The sequence below is a fragment of the Serinus canaria genome, chromosome Z (assembly GCF_022539315.1).
Source record: "Serinus canaria isolate serCan28SL12 chromosome Z, serCan2020, whole genome shotgun sequence".
NCBI lineage: Eukaryota > Metazoa > Chordata > Aves > Passeriformes > Fringillidae > Serinus > Serinus canaria.
The window spans coordinates 37971432-37997091 of record NC_066343.1 but is presented as its reverse complement, the minus strand read 5'-3'; the positions used below and the strand labels follow the sequence as shown (position 1 = coordinate 37997091).

The following is a 25660-nucleotide window of genomic DNA, read 5'->3' as shown; positions in this document are numbered from 1 at the left end:
TTGCCCTTGCCAGATTCAATGCCAAGGGGGCCTTGGTCTTCCTCATCTGATCCCTGCATGCTCTGATGATGTTCCTGTAGTCCTCCCACAGGGCCTGGCTCTTTTTTCACATCCCAGAAATTTCTTTCTAGAAACTCTCTGCTCATCCATGAGGATCTACTCTCCCCTTTTCCTGATTTCCTGCTCATAGGGCTTCACTGATCTTGAACTTGGAGGAAGTGATACTTAAATATTGACCAGCTCTCTTGGACCTCCTTATCTTCTAGAGCCATATCCCATGTGATTCTTCTAAGTTGGTCTTTGAAGAGGTCAAAGGTGACTCTCAGGACGGTCATGCAGGATGCTCCCTCCCTAGGACAACGGGCCAATGTGTGTGTCTCAAACAGCAATACCCAGATAGTTGTGGAGCCAACCAAGGACTGTTGGTAATAACAACCAGTGGTTGTTGGTAACACACACTGTGAGAAAGAACAGGGTGTGCCTGGAGAAGTGGCCATGCAGAAGTAGGGCAGCACCTTTCCAGGACAAACAGTCTTGCTGTAACTCTTGGAGATAAGGACAACAGAGTGCAAGAACCAGAATGAGACTGAGAAGGGGGCATGCATGGACTATGGCAAGGGATCAAGACCACCCAAGATGCCTGAAGCCCTCTGACCCATTTACAGAAAGGTCTGAAAGAACTGACTGTGCATGATAACTAATTTGTATAGAAAATGAGAAAGTTGTATTCATGGCAGGGGAAAAAAAGGTATCCTCACAAAGCCCAGGCACATGTGCATCGCCTGTCCCTGGACTTCCCATTAGCTGGAGCCATGCTGTAGACAGGACTCTCTCACTGCGTCTCTCTTGCCTTCCCCCCTGTCTTTTAATCACCTCTCTCTCTTTCTCTCTTCCTCTCTCTCTCTGCCTCCTGCTCTCTCCCCTTTTGCCCTAACTCTTTATCCTAACCCCGCTGCTGTGTGCATATTTTAGGAGATCAGGGATTAACTTGTATCAATTCTCATGCCAAGTGTGGAATTTACTAATAAAATTTTGCAGACCATCTGACTTTTGTTGCTCTCTTTGACCACAAGCATCTACAAAACTTGGGTGTCCCCTTCCACTTAAGGACAGGACAACACTGTGACTAGTGATGGCAATATAACATGTAAAAGGGCAAGCTCCAATCTGAAATAAGAACTTTTCAAAGTAAGAGAAAATGGAGGTTTAACAGTGTCTTTGTATCCCCTACAGAGGGCAATTGATCAACAGAATAGTCATGATTTGGGATTCACATCCATGGTTTATTGGAATTTGTGCTTTGAAAGGTGTGTGTAAATAACATATGATACTTCCTGTTCTTGTGAGAAATTAAATATCCTGGCAATGCTGCAGCCTTTTCATCTCTATTAATTACCCAAAATATATATAATTCGCAGCTTAAAAATATTGTTTTAGACAGCATAAGACTTTTGCTCTTCTTAGGGCTGTCAAGATAAAATGCATCTGCAAGAAAGTCTCTGACAGAAAATCCAGATAATGATATTGGAAGTATTGATGCAGAAATCCTGTTGCAAACAATGCCATCCATGTAATGTTAGATGGAAAACTTCAGATCAAATGGGGATACTGACACAACTCACTTCCTTTTGTTAATATTATATAAAGTAAGTAGTTTCTGTCTGTCATGACTCTGTCTCTGCACTTGCCTTGAATAAATCAGAATTACAGGATTTTTACATTTGCCTGCAAGGAGAAACAAAATCTCACTATTTTTCCTGCTCTTATAAACTGGGACTTACAGTGAGATATTGCTGGTAAATTCTATAATCCAGTATTTGAAAGGTAAAGCTTTTCTTGAAGACTGAAAATGGGCAAGCAAGATCTGGATGTGGAAAGTCTTTAGCTGCTCTTCTGGTGTTTCTGAACACAAGCAAGGTATTCTTGCACATCATCTGGAGAGCCAAGTATGAACGGAACTCTCTGGTGAATATTCTCAGGTTTCACGTCCAACACTGCTTCGGTCCCTGTAGTTGCTATGCCACCTGCCTGCTCAATGATGAAAGCCATAGGGTTGCATTCATAGAGAAGTCGGAGCTAGAAAGAAAGAGGAAACACTTGATTGCCTATGAGGGAAACTATATCAAAGGACTTGCCAAAACTTAGCATTATTTTAGTGATTTTAGAAAATTTTGTGCCAAACTTCAATTCACCTAAGTAGCACTGTCTTTCAGAGAGTCCTTCCTTCCCTCTCTTCTTCTCACCTTTCCTAAAGCCTTCTGCTTGAAGGAACAGTGTGCTGACCTTACATCCAGGCATCACCACTATCATTTCTGAGCTGTCATACAGACGTGCAGCACCAGTGAAGCTGTATTCTGTCAAAAATGTCAAAATCGGGGAGCCCACAGGCATCAGCAAAAGAGTTAAGCCAGCTAAGCTAACAGTACTGGGAAAGAAAAGCCAAAATATCTTCTCATATGGAGTCTTCACGTGTTAACTCAGAGCTTGGGATAATCATGTTATGTTTAGTCAGAATATTTTGGAGTTTGAAACTTGATGCTCCCAGTCTCAAATTTCAGGATTTTATTGCTTCTCTTCAGAAATGTAGACAGATGTTAGTGGTCTGAATTTAGCCAGACAGTGGGTTCAGAAGGAGCTGCAGTTATTTATTAAAGGCAAAATTTCCATTTTGATTTGGACCCTGATATCTGTTTACATTTTTTTTTAAATATTACCTCTTGGGGTGAGTATGATCTGGTGGAATGCAAATTTATTTAGGACATATGGCAAATTTATTTAGGACATATGTGTTTAAATGAACAGCGGTGATAGCTGGTCAGTTCTGAACAAATATTATTTCTGAAGCTTTATCTATGAAGCACTCATGTACAACAATATTAGCACATATTTTGTTTAAAGGACTCTTGACGTGTACAAAAGAGGAAAAGTTTTCCAAGAAAAAGGAAGTGTGACAGAATGCTGCTGTATATAGAGTCAGAGAAAGGGGTTGAACACAGGGCTTCACTACCCATCATGCCTTTAGCACACTGCAATAAAACCATGATATACCACAACTTAAATAGGACTGTGTTACCTTCTTTCTTATCTTTAAAGCCCACTGAAGTGCTGCTTCTGGTACAAGGACTCCATCTCTGAGGCAATATAGGACCAGTATCTTTCACTCTTTTTCCTACTGCTTGGCCCAGTTCTGGAAGGTCATGAGCTAGCAAACAGCAGTGGTGTCACCATGGAACCACATTTCAAATTTCTTGTTGCTACTGTGACTTTGCAACTTGAGGAAAGCAGTTTTTCATCAGGTAGCAGTGCAACTGCACTTAGGGATCTTCAGACGGGCTCCGTCTTCAGATAGGTTTAACATTTTCACGTAGTAGAGAACTATAAGCCTTAAGTTTATAAAAAATATAATTCAAAGTATACTATTTAAAAAGAAAATTTATTTGTTGTCTTGTCCTGTAGTGTTTATTGAGCATTTAGTTTTCTTTCTTTAACTTCAGGAAAGATCTATAAATTTTAGGACCTACATCCATGTAATTTGCATTTACTCTAAAGACTTTTGATCATTTCCAGTGATATTTGACTCTTTCAGCTCTCTAACCAAGTGCAGAGACTGTCTTTCAGGGGAAAGATGATCAGGGCACTTGCCACAAGAGTATTATTTCTCCAATAAGAAAAGATATATGTGAAAAGAACTATATACACCTGCACTCGGAGACAGAAAGCAAACTTATTTTTAATGGTAGCATGTTTTGTTTCTTCCATTACTCTCTTTACTGTGGCAGTTCAAGCCAGAGCAATCCAATAATAAATGTGGGTTAACTCTGTGGAAACGTTTATCTCTATAAAGTTAGGCAAGTGCTTTTGTCCTGTTTTTCATTCTCTCTTTTCAACAATGGTTTAGTACAGATTTCAAAACAAAAAGTTTCATTTAAAGAGGCCAGTCAGCAAACCTACTTTTTCCACATACAGCAAATTCCTTTCTTGTCCCTTTCCCCTATGTACAAACAGATCCACATCATTTAGTGAGGGCTTTTTGGGATGGTGTTTTGGTTCTTTTTCCTGTGGGATGGTGATTCAAAAATTTAAATAATTTTTTGCCAGGACAAACATGCAGACATTTTTAGTTGTATACGTTGAAGATAACTATTTTCCTGTTTTCGCTTTGAAGACCATTTGGATCTGCTGGCATTTTGGTAAATACAAGCTTACCATGATGAAACCAGTAGTCCTCTCTCCCTAAGGACAGTAGATATTGGGATATTCTGAGACCAGTGTGGGACATGAGGCAGATTCCTTCATGTACCAGCCATGGATGCAAAAACATTTGAATAGAAGGTTTTAACTGTGGTGTAGATCAGGAAAGAATGTATTTTTGGAGTCAGAACACCATGTCCAACCAGTTTTGTACTGAGCCCATGATTTCCTAAGGATGACCTGCAGGTTACTGCCAGACCACAGATCAGCTGTATGACTAGGTCCCATGAAACGTATTTGTTTAGAAAGTTGATAATATGGGTATTTGATACTGCAGAAGAGAAGTTGAGGTTGACAATGGTCTGTGGCCCATCTCGTTAAAGACTGACTGCATTGCATTGCGCTGCATTATCACAGTGCATTTTGTACTGGTGTCCAAATAGGAAGTCATATTTTCCTAAAATACTGAATGAAACCCACCTTCCACTGTAATCACCTTTTCTGATTGGGTAGTAGAAGTGTGAGTTTGCAGAGCTGGTGATATAAGTGTCCTTTGAAAACATAAGGTAGGAAATCCTTTTTTTCTAGCACTGGACTAAACCCTTTCTGGAGCTCAGCATGTCCCACTGGCTGGTGTGATAACTCTAGTTGCCAGTTTAAAGTGCAGAGGTTTTCCTTAGATCCATGTTGTATCTGCCAGCCACGCACAGGTGTCTCAATCGGTTTCTATGGTACTGAAGTACTACCTTTAGAAAAATCATTAAGTCCTTGTTTGCAGTGAAAGCCACTTGAGTATTTAATAATATGAAAACACAGAGGAAGATTTCTGGCCTAAAGTGGCAATTGCCTAAATTTCTTTCCTAAATTCAATTGCTGAGGGTAATTTTCATTATTAATTTTTTCCACAGTGGAACATTATTATTTGTTTCTTTATCTAAACTATTGCTCTGGTCCTACCAGAGATATTAGGTTGGCTAAGTTCACCAGAAAGGAATTCAAATTACCCACCTTTCCTTTAGGACTCTTCTGATTGGCAGGATACATGAAGATCCCACCGTACATCAATGTACGGTGAACATCAGCTACCATGGAGCCCACATACCTGGCACCGTATGGGGAACTGCCATCCTGAAAAACATGGAGCAAAGCACTGTATTTGCCAGGCTAGACAACTGGTAACATGGCAAAAGTAGTTTTGATATGAAACAGGAATCAAAGATGCTTAAAGCAATGGCTGGTTATGAATACTGCAAATACTGAAATCAGTCCTAAGCTCAGCCTTTTGTAAGATGTGGTTGTCTACAGGGTTCAAAGATTAGAGTTTTAATGAGCTGCATTCACAGCATACCAACCAGAGTGCCTGTAATTTGGGTGCACAATTTGGAATCAACCCCAGCCTGTGAAAAACCAAGGGACTGAAAACTTCTTCACCTTATCAGAACAAGGTCAAAATAATTTGATTTTTGATCTTTCACTGGTTCCTAAGCCAGAGCATGAGGAGAATTGTCACCTCTCTACATGTCCAGATGGCTCCAAGAGCATTCCAACTTTTACCTTCTAGCTTATTTGTCAGGTGGTGAAATTGGTCATAGCATTCATTCTGCAGCTCAGTTTGGGAGATTCCAATTTATTAAGAACTGTAATTTTCCTTGCTCCCAGCTTAGAAACTGATGTTGTTGAAGGACAGGCCATTTCAACAAGAGCAATCAAGGAAGTATTCATGTCAGCCTCAAGTCTGCTGGTCATAGAAATGGGTAGGCAGAAGACACAGAAGACAAGCAAGGTGTCTTGAACAAATAGAAGTACATACAGTAGACCAAATAAGCTCCACTGAAGAACTTTTATGAAGGGGAGATACAAAATACAGACGTAAACTGAAGGAAAGCTTGCTAAGAAAATAATTTTGCAGGTTTTTTCAAATCTCTCAGTCTGTCTTCAATAAAGCTGAGGAGGCATTTTCATCATCCCAGAGCATTACTAGAGACTGAACTTCATGAACATTTAATACACATATATGCTTTGTATTACAGTGCTAAAAGCTTGAAAAGGTCTCAGTGGGTTTTTTTCCTATCTGGGTCAGTTTTCTAATAAAAGATCTTAGCACTTTCTACAAAGCTCATCCTGTTTTGATATTATATCAAGAAAAATACATAGAAAACTTGTTCAGCAATGCCAGCTGCAAGACATTCACACACCATAAGCTGGTCATCTTTCTCTGCAAAATCATAAGGTTGGCTGGGGAAAAAGATCCACAACTGGAAATAAAATAGAGAAAAACATAATTCTATTTTGAATAAGTTTTTCAAATTGTTCAATGTGACTGGGAAGTATTGATAATTACTCTCTTTTAAAATGGAAAAAAATTCTCATGAAATTACACATTATAAAGCAACAGAACACTAGGAAGTAAGGCTCTATGCTGCTAAACATAAGACTTGGATTTTTGATATAGCTGATAATAAAATTAGAAAAGAGACCTATTCCAGGATATGTAATAAGCCTTGTTCAACTGCACATGTGTTGGTTTTTATGATTCATGGTGCACACATTAGAAGAACTATGAAAAATTCAGAAGAAAACAATGCAGACTGTGAAAGATTGATGGATAAGGCACAGCCTAGAGCTTTTACATTTAGTTTTGTTTAAATCTGGTCCCATTAATTGTAGGCACAAATGAACAAAGCTTTTAAGTATTTGCTCCCTTGTTTTTCATGGTTTATGTCCAAATAATTACATATTTAGGCTTCAAATGATAGCTTCTCCATCTCACAGCAGTTTGTACTTGTGACTTCACAATTGTAAAAACCTGACATCAGGAAAAACCAAACACCTTAAGAGGTAGTAAAGAGATTAAAATGTGCGTTTTTGGAGGGAAACATATGATTATAGTCTCAAATTACCTTTAAAAACACAATCAAAAGAAGAACTTTCTTTTGTGGTTTTAAAAGGTAGTGAACTGAGTCTAAAGAACAGTTTAAGCCATAACATATTAACAAGCAGCTCCTGAACCAGATTGCTAAGGATTGATTCTATGGTATTATCAAATAAGGACTCTGTAAACCACAGGTATGAAATTTAGTGACCATGAGCTGCACAGCTGAGCCACCTGTGTACAGGTCATCTGATTGGTTTGGAATGTGCTAGATTTCCTATTTACACGCAGATTATTTACATAATTTGTGTGTACATGGACCGTGTTATGTGAAGGATGCTTTGTGGGTTCCCTTCCAACTTAGTATATTCTAAGCTCATGACATGCCACTGACAATTTTAGTTGTTTCTTACCCCAATAGATATTCACCAGCTAGAGACACAGGGCTGAGAAAAATACAGATAAATTCCTCCCTTCTGGTAAGGGAGGAATTTATCTGTACCACTTGAACCACATATTGAAATAAAATTTTTACTTCCCTTAGCATACAGCTGTCTACATGGAAGAATAAATAGTCATTTTAGTTAGTGAAATGTTATTTCTTGTTTCTCCAGTTTTGTTGCTCATGCATTTTTTTTCCAGATAAGAAAGTTAATAGGTGTTGCAAGTATATTGGCATATTTCCCAGGCATTCTTTTCAAACAAAATAATGGAGCATGAATGCTAGACAGGTTCATCCCAAGTCCTCAGTAATGCCAAGCTCTGTGTTTACTCAATAAGTACTTCTGATTGCTTAGCTGATGCCAATGAAAGATTCATGTTCCCTTGCTCAGCCTCCATGTTGAGTAAACTTGTGGCTACTCGTTGTTTTACCCCTTCTGCTGCTTTTTCTTTTTTTGCTTGACTCCAAGGAACAAAAATGATTCATAACAGATAGGTCCTGTGATTTTTTTTCCCTTCACATTCTGATAGAAGTCATTTTTTCATTTCTTTCTTCTACTAATTTTTTCATGTCTTTCCTCTACTGTTTTCTGACAGCCCTGCTCTTCCACAGCAGAACAAGACCAGGTTTTTCTTATATAAATATGATGACTAGGAGAGGGAGGGCAAGAATTTTTTTCTACAGACTACAACTTCTCTTGTGCCTGACTGCAGGAAGCAAAGATAAAGGTAGGTGTCATAGCAAAAGGTGACAATGTCCACAGGGTATTTAAAATTCTACCAGTGCCAGAGAGAAGCTAGGGCCTTGCTGCCATTATGGGAGGAAGAACCCATTTTGGGGAGGAGTTGTAGTAAAATTTGTGCAGAGACAGTTCCTGGCCCAGCAGCACCCACTAGGCATTGCAGACTGGAATAAACATGTTGCACTACAGGCAACTTTGCAAACAGAAGCTTGCTCTTCAAACCAGTTAAACAGCAGTGTGATTTTGTCATGCTAAATAAAAAATCAGCTTCACTCTCACACCAGAAGAGATGTGGTGGATATATGTCTCCCACTACATGATAGTAGTAGGAGGCTTAGGTCTGGCCTGCAGAACACCAGCATTTTTCTAGTGCTTTTTATTCAGAATTGATGCCTTAGGTAAATGTGATCCACAAGAAAATTTGAGGGTTGATGGGGTTTTGTAGTCCAGACTGTCTGATCTGGGAGACTGCTGTTAGATAGTACAGGGAAATCTCTCTTCTACTCATAAAGGGTTGATTTTTAGTGTTTTGATGCTAATGACAATGATATATAACATAGGATAAGTTGTAGACCACACTACTTTTGATGTCCTGTTATGTTTTTAACTTTTCAGTTTTTCATGGCCATGTCAGAGAGTCATCTGAACGGCATGTGGACCAAGAACCACAAAAAGGAGTTAATAGAGGTAAGATCTAAGGAAGAAAAATGCAAAAAAGTGACAGCTAAAACTGATGCCTCTCTCTTGGCTTCTAGCACCCTGAAGAGCATAGGCTGAATGATCTGCCTGAATGAGGAGGTGTTCCTCCATGCCTATGCATCAGGTCCTCCTCAAGTCCCAGGCAGGGGATATTCAGCAGACACCCTCCTTACCCTTCTGCATGCTGCAGAGAGAGGGAGAGTGACCAAAACTGTGAAAATCTCCACCTGTAGGGAAGGGAGGAACATCACCAATGTTCCTACAGCTGCAGCTGGGTAGCCTTACAGATGAGGCCAGGAAGCAGGTTTCATGCTATGGAGAAATGGCAAAACCTCTCTAGTCCTCCCCACAATGCAACTATTATGTCCTCTCCAAACCAAGGAACTGAGTTATGCTGTTTCCAGAAGTCAGGTTCATAACAAGCTTCAGATGGGCAGGGCACTTCCTTGTGCTTTGTGGCCATAACATTTGTGCCTCAGCCCTTCTCATGCTGACAGCTGTACATCTCAGAGCAGCAAAAATGAGATTGTTCAGCACAACTGAGATGATTTCCTGTGCTCCAAATAACCCACGCACTTCTGTGCTGCTTGCTTTAAAGTAACAAAAATATCTGCCAACTTCTCTTGCATTAGACAAACAATTTCAATAGGTTTTCATCAAATGATGAAAAGACTTGAGATAAAAGAGTGTTTGCAAATGAATTTTTCCCAGTATGTCCTAACTTTAGAATTTAGTAAGTCACATGATAGAGTGTCCTCATTGATCCTGTGGGGAAATACGTCTGTCTGGTCTTTCTAATGATTTTGAAATCTCTTCAGTCTTTTCCTAGTTGCCTGGGGTTGATGCACTTGTGTAAGAATTTTACTTTATACAACACTTTGGTGGCTTTCAAAACCTCAAATTAATAAATCCAGTCTTAGTGCATTATACTGAATACATAGCCTGGTATAACATCAGCAGAATGAGAAGCACAGATGTTCTTCACTTTCCCAGCTGGATTTCAGGAAGTATGAAAGTTGTGTTGTGGGCTTCTGCTTCTCTCACAGCTGAACTGAATGCACACTTTGAAGTCTCAAAATAATCTCAAATATTCAAAGTTAATATATTTAGAATGCTGTGATGTTAGACTCTCTGTAACGACAGTCTGGGTAGTATGAAAAGGAGGGTTTGATATTAAGTCAGTAGTCTTGCAGCTATAGCTGATAGGGTAAATCCAGATTTTTTAGCTCAGAAGGAGGAGCTTATCATGGGACCATAGTTTAAGTGCTTACTGATTATATTTCCCTTTTACTGCAATAAGTGGATTCAGTAAAAACCCTGAGGTTTTTACTGAATCCATTTATTTAACACAAACCATATTACAAGTATCCTTGACAACTAATAGCTTAAAAATAATCTGACTTTTTTTAATAGGAAGAGCTTTAAAAACAGCTTCCTGACCAAATTAAGTCCTGAGTTGATCCACATCACCATATTGCATTATGAATTACTTTTCACAGCCACACTTTCTAGAGAGCTTCCAGTTTTCCACATTGAGAGCTTGTGTTCTGTCCTCCAAGCATTGATAAGTTAATATCAAACCATATTTGTCCAAGGAAGTTTATCAGACATGGAATGTCTCTCTTTTAACCACCAAACACAGTGAAATTGTGCCTCACACCATTTGTTTAGGTTTTCTCCCCAGCCTTTAGGTTGGTTCTTGCTCCATATGATCCAAGTAGACTGTGCAAGAATGATACTGCATTTTACAGATGCAAGAGGGTACAGGAAGGAGAAGGTGATGTCACCCAGATTCCTCCAAACACCTTCCGGACAGCACATGGAATCCAGCCCTGAGAGTCCAACTGCCCACCTTACTGAACTGCATGTTCAGATAAAGCTAGAAAATGAGGGCATCCCCAAATTTGGAGTGCACTTTTCCAGAGTTTCATTGAAAGGTCTAGTTCTTCAGCACATTTCCCTTCACACAAACAAGTTATGACTTTATTTACCAAAGTCTAAGTTGTAAAAGATGTCAGGATGCCAAAAAGAAGCTCCATTACCTGCATATCCAAAATGGACCGGCTAGTGTGAAAGGGTTACATGGGTCTGAACTCAGGAAGACCTTCAAATCCTTTTCCATCAGGCAGGACTGCATGGAATGCAGTGCTTGCCAGTGCACGGTACACTGGGTACAGTGTTAATATTTTCTTACCTCAGGGAATTTCTTCTTTTGCAAATATTCTGTCATTGCAGGATCAAAATACTTTGCATAGCCTTCATTGAGACTGTATACTTTTCCCTTCTTCTTGATTTTAACATCTCTGTCCACCAAAATAAATTCACCAATACCCTGCAGGACAGGATAAATGAGGTATTAGCAGGCAGCAGAAAATTTTGTTGACTTTCTGTAACAGTTGTCACACTAGACATGGCAGAAATGCTAGCACAGCTTGATCCTCTCAGTACCAGTCTAATGTATAACCTCACAATGTTTCTAAAAGAGCAGAAAGCAGAGAATTTACATTAAAATAATGAAAACTTGTCACATCGGTACTATAAACAAAACCTAATTGGAATAGAGTATCAAAAGAACAAAAATCAGCCCTGATAGCAGATGGATCATGAATCTCTGTCCTCAAATCATAAGGATGCAAATTAAGAAATGACACTGTCTTCTGACTTTGCACTCTTTTTGCCTGTCTTGTCTAAGTAACTTAAAGTGAATGTCAGCTACACCCATGTGTTGCTCTCTGCAGTTTGATTTCAACTTCCACTTTCTCTTTCTCTGTCTCAAGAAGAGCAGTTAATCTCCCAGTTCTGTCCACTTGGAATGAGACTATTTACAAATGTTACAAGAAGTTTTGGTAATAATTCATCCTTTTATTAAAAACAACCCCTCAAAACCATAAAAAACCACATTATGTTATTCCCCACATCTGATTCTGGTTTTACAAATAAATGATCTTCCTTGCATTCCCACAGTAAGACTCAGTGTGCTCCTGGGCACTGAAGAGTGGCACATGTTAAATTGTACAGCCATTGTTGTGCTTTTGCAAATTTTTGGGTATGCATCTTAGGTGACAGCCATAAAACTCTACTGCACTCAGGAAATTAAACATCACTTGGCTTAAACTATCAAAAAAATGGTCCTTGCCTCAGGCTAAACAGTGAACATGCTGATGTTCTTGTTCAGACAGAAAAATCAAGAATAAAATTAACACAGATTCCTTTAAGTGAAGACAAAAACATTGTACAAATTAAATTTTCTTAAGAGTTGGTTTGAATGAAGAGGGTTTCAAACACTTAATTGAGAATTTAAGTTAATTTCACTTCTATTGAGTAGGAAAAAAGTAAGCAGGTATTGCAACCAACATGCTTGCATATTATTAAATATTTATAAAGAGAAGGTGGGATGATCCAGGATATGGAAAAAATAATTGCATAAAATGGATAGAGTCAAGGATTAGCAACCAGCAAAAACAAGTAAAACCAAGCACAGAGAGCTCTAAAAGACAGTGGCAATGTGCTTAACACCATGACTGTACCGGATCAAGCATGAAGCAGTCCACTCCTTGCCCTGTGGAGAGGGCAACCAGCGTGGCACTACCATACAGGGCATAGCCTGCAGCAACAATATTGCGTCCAGGCTGTAAAGCATCTTTTTCAGAGGGCTCATCATCTGTTTCCTGAGGAAAAAATACCATTTGAACCAAAGGTTAAATTCTGATAATGAACAATAGAAACAACTTTTCAATAATAACGTGTGACAGATTTCCTTTTTCTGTCTCTGCAGGCCTTTGAAACAACAAAACCAGAGATTGTTACTCCCCCCCCCCCCTTTGTTCATGGCAAGTTTGGTTCAGGTACATGTACATGCTGAGACAGGATGTTGAGAGTTTGTTATTTTATACATCATGCAATCAATACGATACACGCCACAAAGCTGATCTCTTAACATTATATCCCCAGCTATAAACTGAGGATCATCAGAAAACTGAGACAGAACAGAGATACTAATTTACTGTAAATGTAACATAAGCTATGATACTGACACCTCTCAGAGGGAAAAACTGAGAGATGAATGCTGTAATTAACATTACAGAAAAAATGCTCCCATAGTATAGAATAAAAGGGTATATGGTGCAACATGATGGAACCAAGTTTTTGTGTTGGTCTCTTCTACTGAAGGGATGCATAACTGAAGGGATATAAATGTTCATCTATCATATACAAATGCTCATCATATTATATGCAAAATAACAAACACATTTGGTTATGTAAAGTGTGCGTGTCTGCAGGTACTCATCTACAAGTCTACACAGGACATTCAGGTGGCATTTTGCTTCATGCTTTTAATCCATTTCTGACAGTCATATTTTGATTTGGCACTTTGGTTATCCCTTGCTTTTGGAGCAACAGTGGCCCGAGCAGACAAGGTGCAAATATTTCCAGCCAGCTCTAGGGCTGTGCCTCGGCCATGGCTTACAAGAGTTTGTCTGGTGGGGTGGGTGAGGAGGACAGCCAACCGTACTTGGAAAGGCTGGTTACAGCCTTCATCTCCTGCTGCTACCCAATCCCCATGGGTGGGGATTGCTTGATATCAATGCTTATTTAAAAGTTCAACATTTGTGGTGGGTCTTGTACAGATGTTTTGGTGGTGGTCCATGGGGAACTGAAATGAAACACTCCCCTTTCTTCAGACCACGGCTTAGTATTTTATTGTTCCCAACTCAGAGAGTTTCTCAGTGATTGCACAGGCTTCTTTAGATTGAGTAGGAGCTAAATAGAAATAGCAGGTCTAGCCCTGAATATTTGATTAAAAAAATTAAAATCCATGAAGATTGTCTTGTGTAGAATATAAAATATTTGCCCATCAGGGACCTAGTAAGGTGTATGCCAACACCTTGAGGAAAACTGAGATGTGGGACACCAAAATGACATCTTCTTGGTACAAGAACATAGTAATTTCACATCAAAATGTTTTCATTTTCAGCTGAAAGACTTTGTTATTTAAGTCACTTCACTTACAGTCTCTAACTGTATTTTGCTCAAATCCTTTTACTACTATTTTGCCAAGTTCTTCTGTGGAAATAAAAAATCCAGTTGACAACCAACTTCATGGGAACTGAAATATAGCATGTACAAATATATGTAGTGCTCAGTCCCTTGAAACTATGTCAAGCTGCTTATCCTGGGAGGTTATAATGCAGATAATGAAGGAACACTAGTTTAAACTCTTGTTTGCATATTTCAGAGCTTTGAAAATTGACTAATAGTAGCTAATACTTTGCAAAACAATCCTTACAGTACCAACTATTATGGCCTAGGTAGCTTGATCTCTTTCAAAAATATACCCCTATGGTACATACATCTCAGCATTAAAAACAGTGTTTGTCTATAGCGGACTAATTATTTGCAGCATCAAATGCAGGATTAAACATTCATTGAGACAGTTAGTTCCAAACATATTATGGCTGTCACAGATTTTTGTATGCTCCTCTCATTAAAGAAAAAATCATTTTGTATAGAGCAAAGTGCTTTGTTTTCTAGAACACGGTGTATATATAATACATGTGACTTTGGGTTATATATGATATTGTTTTAAAATACATTTTTTCTGAGATGAGCTTTTCAGTCCTATTTATTAAATGCATTTTCTATGTTAATATGATTGAGAAACTATACATTTGTTGACTATTCTGAAAAAACAGAGGAACTCCTCCTTCAAGGTATAGTCAGTTGGGCTGAATTCACTTGTTTTTTCACCCTTATTCACTACTGTGTTTCCAAGAGATAGCTTCCAAAAAGAAGAAGAAAAGAGAAAACATTTTGCGGAGCTAGTCAAAATGTGAAAAAGCTACAGATCAGCTGATACTTCAACATTAGGACTGCAGGAGTTTTGTCCTGCCAAGTCCCATGTACTGTTAAACAAACCAGGGAGTTAAGCTGGGCAGTACATTCTGATAATTGCTATTTTCTCTTCTTTCTGGTGCACAGATGGATTTTCTGTCCATTACATTTTGACTGTGATGGTGGTAGTGAAATACCTTTAGAGGCCTTTATGCAAAACAATAAAATAGACAGATGGACTGCAAATAATGAGTTATAGTGACTCTGTCACCATAACTCATAATTGGTGTGAGGCTTATGAAACAAAGGCTGCAGGGTTTGGCTACAGGGGTACCCTCAGGTGATATCTGAGTTTGAATTTTTTTTGTGTTTGTGATTTGCTTAGCATCACATGAGGGAATTCTCATCAGCACTGGGAGCAGCACTAAAATGACTTGATTTCCAGGTCTCCATTTTTATCATGTGTTTCATGAGTAGCCTTTGTGTTTTTACTGAATTCTTACACCTTCTCTGAGAGGGACCACATGAAGGGGAGGACATTGTCCTCACAACAATGAAGGGTAGCAAATAAAATACATCAGCAGCATTGGGCAAAGTTACAAATTAAAACCAAAATGAAACAAAGCAATAGAGTTTCATAGCATATTTGTGCAATATGAATTGAGGATTGTAGATTTAGCTCAGTGGCATGAAAACATGGGAAGAACCCAGGCAAAAAGCATTTATTGTCACCACATCTTGACACTTTGGCAACTGAGAGCACCTCAGTGGCAGCAGCCATCCAACCCTCTGCTGATTCAGCAAGGCTCCTCCCTCAGCCCCACTTTTCTGATGTTTCTGATTTTCAACTGCACCACTGTGGTCTCAGAAAGCAAAGGCCAGGTGGAAAATTAAATTAATGTGTTTTTCTAAAATATTGATAGAGTGCATTTCTTACATGATGAAATGGTCCCTCCCACTGTGGTGGGGGCTCTGGATTGGGAGCAATCAGACAACTGTTTTCAGGACTGAAATGTACTTTCCAAGTCAGGCCTTTCTATAAGAGTGCTTATTACCTGTTTTGGTTTCTTTCTAAAATAAGACAAACGTTTCTGCTCTGGAGAGTGTGCCTTTGGAAATGAAGTTAGGGTGAGACATGGTGAGAAAATCAGTCAAGAGCTCATCTCAGTCTTAGATGCCAAGTTTCATCCTTTGGAATCACAATGGTTCTACCTTTTCAAAATTGTTATTCATGAATCTTAAATGGCCTAAAATTATGTTCTCTTTCTTAAGTTATTCTTATCAACTGGAATAAACATCTCTGTTTTATTCTTTCACACTACCCTTTAGTAACAATCAATAAAGCACTTCTTACTTAATTATTTCAAAGGAAAATGCAGCTATTGTCTACTGAAAATATTGGGAGATGCTCTTGTCATTTAGGGTGTCTTTGGAGAGATAACTGAAAAGGATGTGCTCTAATGCTCTGCTGAACATTAGAGCACACTTCATAGATTTCATCAATACAGATAAAGCTGTCTTCCCTGCAAAAAGCAAGATACTGCATGGTACTGGAAGTAGTCCCAGGAATGCTCTCTCAAAAATCACACCCAGGGACCATCTCAGAGTTGTCTGGCTTGCACAGCATCCATGGTGTGGGTTTGCACTAACCATTAACAGCACAGACAGCCAAATTCCAGGACTTGGCTTGTGCCACAACCCTCTTGAGGTTGTGCCATAAGTATTTAATTCACTAGTAGATGCATATTCTCAACAGTGATGACTACTGTATTACCTACAAGAAATGTAAAAACCAAGGACTAGCCAGCTGAAAATTATGAGCTAAAAGGTGAGAGACTTAGAAAACATATCTTCATTTACTTGAAGTGTAACATCTGAGTCTGCAAAGTCTTCTTTGAAGTCACAAGTACTGTAAACTGTTATTTCACAATTGCAATGGCTGAGGGTCTCCCACAGTCATATGACCGTGAGCTCAGGCTTTGGAAGAAACACCAGCTGCTGGGAGATTAGCAAACAAATCACAAGACTTGGCATGACTGTAACTCTTAGTGTTTGCAATCGGCTGCAGAGCTGGTGCTCTGTGCAGCCGCAGGGGAGCAGACATGCTGCGGGGGCCCTGACGAGTGTCGGGGATCGCTTCCTTCAGCCCCCAGCGTTTCCATACGGACTCCCATCCATGGCAGGCACAGCAGCTGGCTCTGGCAGGCCACACGGTCCAGTCCAGGGCTGCCAGCCCCCCGCAGTGTGAGTCAGGAGGACAAATACCGCAGTGTTTGTCAGCACCTAGCGCTGAGCCGAGCACCACTGAAGGAGCTAACCCGCTGCCCCGGGGGCGAGATGGTTAAGTGCCTTTGTGTGCTCTCACCTAACAATTTCACGGGGCTGGGAGTCCCCTTCCTGTGAATTCAGGCAGCATTTTAGCACACGTGAATATCACGTGTTCGCCTACTCTCTCTAAGGTTCCCTTTTGTCCAGATGCACCTAAGGGACCATGGAAAGAAACTAGGCTAGGTGGTGAGCTCAAGACGTTTCGCCTTCACCAAGCAAATCGTACCACGTGTGATTTGCTCCTCCTACCTTTTTGTAGATAGCAAATATTGTTCCTATCGGTGCCAAGCAGTCTATATTGGATGAACCGTCGAGGGGGTCAAAGCACACCACATATTTACCCTAAAACAGAAGGGAACCATTTAATGATAAGTAGCTTCGCATTATTATTTCCTTTTACTTGAAAGCACCCATGTTTTTATGTCTGCATTTCGCCCTCCAAGCGTGCCTGATCCAGCTTGTCAGAGAAGGCTGCACTGCTGACCCAGCGGGCCCTGCAGCACAGCACCAGCTCCCCAAGGGCTCTCAGAGAAATTGGAGACGACACATTTCTGCCCAGACAGCACAAATAGATCATAGAGAGGAGCAGCCCTCTGCTGCCAAGCAGTGCAAGAAATTGTTTAAAAGCAAAAGGAGTGACTTATTTTGGAAGAAAGCATCTTCCTCTAATGAATATGTTTTCTTTTGCTGCCTTTACTGAGAATGAGAGGATTTTGCTGTGTTGTGAGGTTTGAGGGCAAGAAGACAGAAAGAAAAAAAATCTTCAGGAAAGGGCTGGTTACGTCAGCGTGAACAGTAACTCGCTGTAATAGGATCCCCTCCTGGGGGAAGCCTGATGAAGCAGTCAGGTGTTTCCTTTGGACAAGTAACATAACACCCAGTTCTGCCAGCCTCTCATCTCATTTTATCTTTCTAAATACTAATGTAATCCAAAACCATTGCACCAGCGGTCAGGGAATGTAATAGTACACTTTCACCCGGGATTTGGGATGTGTTAACAGGCTTAAAAACAATTATTCTCCCCCCCTTCGCAAAACTTTAATAATAATTTTAGTCTCCACATCTCTTTTAGCTGTTGAAATCATGCCACCCACTACAGTTATTAATCAAAACAACGCAGAAACGGTGCAAATTTTCAGAATTCCCCCGGGAAGGGTTGGGTTTGGGGGCCAAGGCCAGGTTTCATACTTGAAGCAAGAGTGCCACCTGCTGCTGCCTGAGCCGACAACCCCCCTGAACGCCGGAGCTGCACAGACCCGCTTGTCTTTCGGGGTGATGATGGCCTCCTTGTTCTCCTCTGTGACCAGGACACAGGTGCTGTAGGAGGACTGGAGCATGTTAATCACCAGGGAGTTAGATAACACATCCAGCTTCTTCACCTCATCACCTGTCACATTCACAGTGCCAGCTATACCAAACCTGCAGAACAGTAAAAATGTCAAGAAACCTGAAGGAGGCCAACATTACAGGTTTTTAGGAAAAAAAAAACCTCAACAAGTCAAGGTTGATCCTTCATCTTATCTTCCTACACCTTAGATAATCTTTGGATGAAACAGCTGTAAGACTGTGGCTGCTGTAGAAAATAAAAGCATGCTCTTTGAGTCCTTACCTAGGTCCTTTTGCTCCTGTGCAGGTGCTCTCCAGGCCAGAAGCAGAGCCTACAGCCCCCCAGGTGGTAATTACCAGGCTTCCCCAGCAGCCCCATGCAGAAGCTGGCTGCAGTTTTGAGGAAGCAGAAAGTGCAGTGAGCATCTGCAATACTTTCTGTCACTAGCTGCTCAGAGCTCCGTGGTGGTCCTTTAACCCACATTCACTCAGACCCCTGCCAGCCCCAAATTAGGGCTTTAAAGGCATCCCCAGGGAATTTTCCATATGCACCTGTATCTCAGGATCCAGGTCTGTTTTATTTGGTGATCCTCAGCTGAGTTAGGATGGCGCTTCTTTTCCCTATCCTGATTTTAGCAATATGCTAATGACATAGCATAGTAGTATATTTGTTTCTGAGACTTCCAGTTGAGGAAGCACTGTTTACACCCAATGTGCATGTTCTGGGCATCTTAAAAATACAAAAACCATGCAGCGTTTTTTATTCATTAAGGGAAATTAAATGTTTTGGGGGCATGGGGGGGGGTATGGATCATGGGCGGGGCAGGTGGGGGGAAAAGAGGAGGAGAAAGAAGCAAGTAATTACTCCCTAGAATGATGTTGGTCAGAGGCAGGCCTGAGCTGGGAGTGGAGTAGGTCTTTTGTCTTTCTCAAAGCTCAAAACTGCCTATGCTTTTCAGAAGTATTGAGTGTTTGGGACATTTTATTTTTGGGTGCCAAATTTAAGATTTTGGAAAGGACTATGATTTGCAGGGAATGGTAAGTACCTACTCTCCAGTTAGTATATTTTCAGGCACAATCACAGCTCAAGTCTATGACTTGGAAAAAGTTCTCCTTCAATTTTGAATTGAAAATTTGTCTAAATTCATGCTTAGTACTTTAACATTAAAGAAAACACTTTCAGTCTCCTATTTGGAGGGAGTAGAAAAATCAGAGTTCTTTAACTGCACAAATGCAGATGGATGCAAGCCACTTTCACGGTGGCTGAAAGTTTGCCATGGGAATCCCTGAAATTTCATGGTTAGTTTCAGTAATTTGAATGGTGCAATTTACTAATTTGAATGTTTGGATACTTTAGATATTTCTAAGACAACATCTGAAGCTTTTTGTTCATAAAAAGAAACATTTGCTCCTTAATGTTTGGTTTGGGTTTTTTTCTGAAAGGGAAGAAGGATTACTATTGCTACTATCAGAGGTTATTGCACCTCTAGCCTATCCGTTTCTCTGCTGTTACAAACTATTTCTAAGATTGTCTGTATAAAGGTAAAAATTATACAAAAGCAACTCTTCCTTTAAGTCAAGGAAGCAAAATAGCTCAGTTTCACCTAGTAAGGACAGAGACAAAGCATAGTTTAAGAGTAAGAGCATAGGTGACTGAAATTGTGGTTCACTTTGAGTATGTCTCATGTCCTCTCTAGGCTTTATGAAGTGAGGGCAATAGTTCTGAGACATTGAATTAATGATTTGCCTAGATGATTGAGGACTTGGACCAAATAATCAACAGAAGCACAAAATCCCCCCCAACCCCTAGGGTCACACATTTTGGTATTTCTGTGGAAGGAAAGAAAATCCCAAATCCCTGAACAATTAATAAATGTTGACTTTCTTTCACAAATATATTCCTGGTCTCTTTCATGCATGTTCAGAAAAATATCTTTCAATACATATCAAGAACTTTCTGAAATGCATGATTTTATTAGGGCATTACATATCTCTGAACTCCTTCAGATAGATCACTATTAAAAGACAGACTGATGTCTATTGCACTTGCCCATGTGGAACAGCTCAGTACATTCCAGGTTTTGCCAAGGCCATATTTGATTCCATCTGCAAAAGCACTAGATGCCAAATTGTTATGTTTGGTTTTCCTAGAGGGCCTTTTGAGACTCCCTGCCTGTAACCCTACACGTGGGATACTGCTTGAGGAAGGAAAGAGAAATGCAGCCAGGCCCAGCAGCGCATGGATTTTCTCTCAGGGCTGTTGCTTTGGAGCATTGCTTATACAGCAGACAGGCAGAAAATTAGCTTCCCAAGAAAGGCCAAGCCCTGACTTGTACAGTTCAGCAGAGGGATTGGATGTTAGCAGAAAATATTGCAGTGAGATATTCTGCATTAAAAATATAATGGTGTGATTTTTAACAAATTCACAGTAGATATAAAAATAGATCAGTATCAACAAGTGCAAGAGATAACAAGGTGAGTAGTGCATCAAAGTTCTGCTCTGACTTACATTTTTAGAGTAAAATATTACAAAACAGCAGTTAGTTTAAATGTCTATCTTGCACCCAGTATTAAAATGCTCCAGAAAGAAAGCTCTCCTGCTTCCCACTCCTGATAATCCAGCCTCTGACCTTACTCAGCTTAACAAAGACACTTCCAAGGTATTTCTGAATCTCTGCCCACACCCCAGCCTTGCTATGCCAGTAGCTGTCTCTCTGCCTCCTCTTCCTCCCGGTAGGGCAAGGTAGGACTCACATGTGGGCAAGGCCTGCCTTTCTGACAGCAGCAGAAATGGCCTTTATGGCAGTCAGCATGGAGTTGAGCAGCTGCGTCAGCTCCCCCGTCGCTCCTTTCACGCGGCGTCCCTTCTCCATGACGAACCGCGTGAGGGTCAGCATATCTGTTTCGAAGGGGCTTTTGTCCGTCATTTTTGCCTGGTACCAGAGCTCCTTCTCAGCTGGACAAAATGCTCTCTTGCCGTGTTGAGATCCTGGGTTGCTGTTTTATTTTGAGGTGAAGCTGTGTTTGGCTGTGCTGCTGGTCAGAATTTATTAAGATGTTTCTGAGACCATGTGATTGAGTGCTCAGAATAACTGTACCCCAGGCTGGCTCCATGGCTCCACTGGGATGCAGGAAAGGAGCCTGAGACTGGACAGCTGAGCAACTACTGCTCATCTGGGCCTCCCCTGCACTGAAATTAGCTCTGTGCAGATCTAGCTACATATTCTCACTGTACATCAGACTGATTATAATGCAAAACTCTCGCTGTCTGCGTTCTTGGAAATGGCTGTCCTGTAGATCCTGTTCAGCAATGGGTTCAGCATAGCCAGGGCTACGTTCACAAGGCACCAGAAATGAAAGCACCAGACACCAGTAACCAAATATGCCACAGTGTCCCACAGCATTGTGACTCCAGACAGTGAAGTTCCCTTCCCATAAATCCTGTGTTTTCACTCTCTTTTGGCCTCCGCCCTGAAGGAGGATTTTGAAGGGGTGCATCTAAACGTGTGTTTTTTAAAGTGTTTCATGTTGCTAGTTGGTCTGCTGCAGTTCCATTTTAATGATTTAATTCCTGGTCTGGGTTGTTTGTAATATTATAGTGCTTGACTGAATGAGAAGTATTAGTTAGCTGTGGCTTGACTAGTTACAAAGTAATTATGTCTCCAATAATTTACAAATAAGGCTTCTCTGATTTAAGCACGTCAATGGCATAACTCACAAAATGAAATTTTATGTTGGCTTCCATATTGTAGTGCACCACGTAAATATAGGTATGCCTCAATTTGCAATTATGCTGCCAGTAACTCCTTACAAGCAATATCCTAGGAGCACATGATGCCAATGTGAAGGTAGACAGAAACTCTCCAAGTAATGTGTACGATTTTGCAATAGATACATGCTGTCTGAAACACCGGAGTTATGGATTTTAATTACAGCACTGTCTTCCCGCTGTGACTAGGCAGTAAGAGAAACTATATGCTGTTACATACTGTAGCCTTCATTTTACTTAGTAGCAGCACTCCTATTTTAAAGTAGAAGATATGGAAAGCCCACCATAGATGAAAAGCATCTTTTCATCTATGAAAAATACATTATTTGTAGGGTTTTTAAAGGGATTTGAATGCTAGGGTTTTCTACTTTGAAATCAGCTGCAAGAAAGGGTTTTAGAGATTGACAGCACTGAACACTAGCCACAAGCAGAAAGACAGAGTTCAGTGCTGCTTCCATCCCATGTGCTTAGCTTTGGGTAGTTTTTTCCAGTCCTGTTCCAAGGTGGAGAAAGGACTGGTGAGCAAAGTTACTTGGATGGAGCAACAGGCAGGTTTTATACTACATCCTCTAAGGTAATGGTTGAAGAAGAAAGAAATATTGAAGATTTCTCTTTTCTGCTACAGTTAAATGTACAGGATACTGTTCACATCACAAGATAAAAGTTACACAGCATGTTCTGCCTGGTTAGGAAACTTTCTTCTTTTGAACAGACTGTGTAAAAAACCCAAAAATAATGTATGTGGAGCTTTGGGATGGCACATGGTAGGATCAACAAAAGATTTCATGTTATACATGCAAAAATAACTGCTGGCTTAAAGTACAACCATTACATTCTGCACATTATTTCATCATCATGGCAGCTGTCACCCTGACCCATACTAAAATGCTTTCAGTGCCAAATCTCTCTGCTGTGTAGCTGGAATGCCTTTAGCATACCAAATCAAATTAGTAAATAAGAAATGGGGTGAGGGTTGGCCTATGACTTCTGACTTTTGTCAAAACATCACATGCAGATATTCTGTTAATTCCAAGTAATCATTTACACTGGTCAAAAAGACAAAGTTCAGACCATCTTCCAAGAGAAAATTTGTTTTGGAGTTAGTGGTTCAAAGAGTGTTTTCAGAGCTAATAAGTCCACTATTTGCCCCCTTTTTTTTTTTTTTTTTTTTTTGTAAAATCTGTGAATGTATTTTATAGGCACTGGATTTTTTATTATATATAAAGCACAGTGCTTTGAGCTTCTCAAATAATGGTCCTTAAATAAGAAATTAACTTACATTATTATGTAAAGAACACAGACTCTTCAGCCAATCTTTCCATAAATATTGCAGTGAACAGCACAGCAAAAAGAGAAATTAAACCTGGATAAAGGCACACAATTGGATTGTATGAAAACTTCACCCTTTATTATTTTGTTAATACTGTAATCCCACTGAAACATAACAACCCAAATGATTATATGGAATGATTAGGCTATACAAATAATTACCATTTTGGGGAGAAATCAGATTGTGTAAAAAATGTGTGATGATTATCTACAAGCCTGAGAACATCTCAGTACAAGGGGTTGGAATAATATAGGAAGATCAAAAAAAAAAAACTTTAATTTGACAGATCTGGGAGATTTGCCATCTAATATAAAGAGCTCTTGGGGATTATTCACACTTGCACTGGTGCATGGGCCAGTCCTGAGCCTTAAAGGTGACACCTTTTCTAATTGATATGAAATGTTAGTCGCTTGGATGGCGCCAGCTGAAACTGGAGCCAGTGACCTTTCACCAAAGGGCACAATGCAGCCTCTGAGGAGGGCAGTGGGTAAAAGTGCTGCAGGGCTGACAGCAGACCCTGTGACAAATCCCCCTTCCAGCTCTGCACTGACAGGCAGGGAGAGCTCTGGAAAGGGAGATAGGGAAGGAGATTGCTAAGAAGTTCTCCCCACTGGTGGCTAGCCAGAGATGTCATGTAAATGTGGGCTTACATATTACTGATTAGAAGATAAACCCATCTCACAATGGGTAAAATGCTAAGTATGAAATGTCAGCCCGCAGGCAAAACCAAACCACTGAGTACTGACCTACCAAACATGGACAGTATTGACTTTCCTCCTATAACCTTTACATGCTGTCAGAAGTGTATATTAAAAATAGATATATGCAGTCCTTTACAGGATTCCTGTAAAGACTGAGGGGAGAATACAGACAAAGAATTACAGTAAGCAGGCAAAAATCACTGCTGTGGATTCTGTCTGCTGAGTCATGACAACAGACCACTGATGCACTGTAGTCCAAACTGACTACTGCCAGCACTCTCACAGTCTTTTGAGGGCTCAGGTCCCTGAAAGTTGTCTCCACTAGCAAAGCCTCATCAGAATTGACATTTTCAGCTGAAACTAGGCCATTCAGTCCCTGACAGAAACATCTTGCCCCCATCAGTTTGGAGAACAGATGCGTATGTACAACTGTCGAAGGTTTGCCTGTACGCCTCCAAATGCCCCAGTATGACCTGCCAGAAGGGGGTCCTCAGGTTTTATGTGTCTCAGCCCTCATAGAGTATGCCCTTGCACCCTGGATTTCATCTTCTTCATACTTCTCTCTTGTTTTACAAGAAGAATCATGCTCAGTCAGGCTATGTGCACTGATACAGGCAGGTTTACAGCTCATGGTACCCCTAGACAGGACCTCCCAGACCATGAACTGAGTCAACGTTCAGTGGCAGCTTACCCACAGCAATACCCATGGAATCCTTACTTTGAGTTTGGTGAAGGCAAGTGGGCAGTGAGAAATATCAAAGATTTGCTGATTTTAATTGAATCAAACACAGTATCCACACAGTGCTGGACAGCCCATCTAGCTCCCAAGCACTAGCATGCTCTCACTAGCCGCATGCTCTGAATGAGCATATTAAATCAGTACGCTTTGGGGGAATCTTTGCACCTCCATCCTGCTTGCACAGCAGAATCCTTTTCCATGGTAATCCCCAATCCAAAATAACATAAAGAACATCTGTCAATACAGATTGAGCAATACAAAAGCAATACAAAAGTTCATGTTTTCATCAAGTAAGCAGGTTAATTTTTGGCAAAGATAGTCAGCTCATCACAGCAGAATCTGTATCTGTGTACAAGCTATCTACACATACTCTTTATCCCATTAAAACCCCTCCACACTAACATGTCCTTTTCCATCCTTGTGTAACCAGATCTGATAGAGTGGCAAGCAGCAATATTAACATCATGTGTCAGAATTAACATACACTACTGCCCATATTTCACAGACACTAATTCTCCATCAGAGTAAAACCCAGACTGAAGCACAGTGAGCAACTTCTGCAGTGTAGACACTGGTCTAGGAAAAATCACTCACTGTAAGAGGATGCTAGGTCTTCTTACCAGGACTTTTAAAAGAGGACAGAGTTAGCTGTATTCTGATAGTCTGTAACTTATCCAGGAAAGGTGAGA

The 25660-nt window shown here is 40.3% G+C and overlaps 1 protein-coding gene across 4 annotated transcripts; it reads right to left on the bottom strand.

Moving 5' to 3' along the window:
• Positions 1 to 1250: 1250 nt before the first annotated feature.
• Positions 1251 to 25635, bottom strand: LOC103822945 (fructose-1,6-bisphosphatase isozyme 2). 4 transcript variants are annotated; one of them, XM_018922986.3, is made up of 8 exons: positions 23481 to 25635; positions 21187 to 21468; positions 18363 to 18525; positions 17356 to 17448; positions 12474 to 12614; positions 11141 to 11278; positions 5200 to 5319; positions 1251 to 2076 (listed from the first exon to the last, which is right to left on the bottom strand). In XM_018922986.3, exons 2-8 carry the CDS (start codon positions 21357 to 21359, stop codon positions 1882 to 1884), a joined length of 1023 nt encoding a protein of 340 aa, XP_018778531.1. In that variant the 5' UTR covers positions 21360 to 21468; positions 23481 to 25635; the 3' UTR covers positions 1251 to 1881. The 4 variants fall into 4 exon arrangements, with proteins under 4 accessions (XP_018778531.1, XP_018778530.1, XP_030092793.1 ...); XM_018922985.3 differs by having other exon boundaries at positions 21187 to 21465; XM_030236933.2 differs by having other exon boundaries at positions 21187 to 21331.
• Positions 25636 to 25660: the final 25 nt, after the last annotated feature.

Bases quoted from the DNA above. Each gene is read 5' to 3' on its own strand.
- LOC103822945 (XM_018922986.3), bottom strand. From the start codon at position 21,359: ATGACGGACAAAAGCCCCTTCGAAACAGATATGCTGACCCTCACGCGG. The intron at 17,449-18,362 runs GTCTGTGCAGCT...CTTCTGTTTTAG, and splicing joins TCACCCCGAAAGACAAGCGG to GGTAAATATGTGGTGTGCTT. The intron at 5,320-11,140 runs GTAAGAAAATAT...CATGTTTTTCAG, and splicing joins AAAAGAAGAAATTCCCTGAG to GATGGCAGTTCCCCATACGG.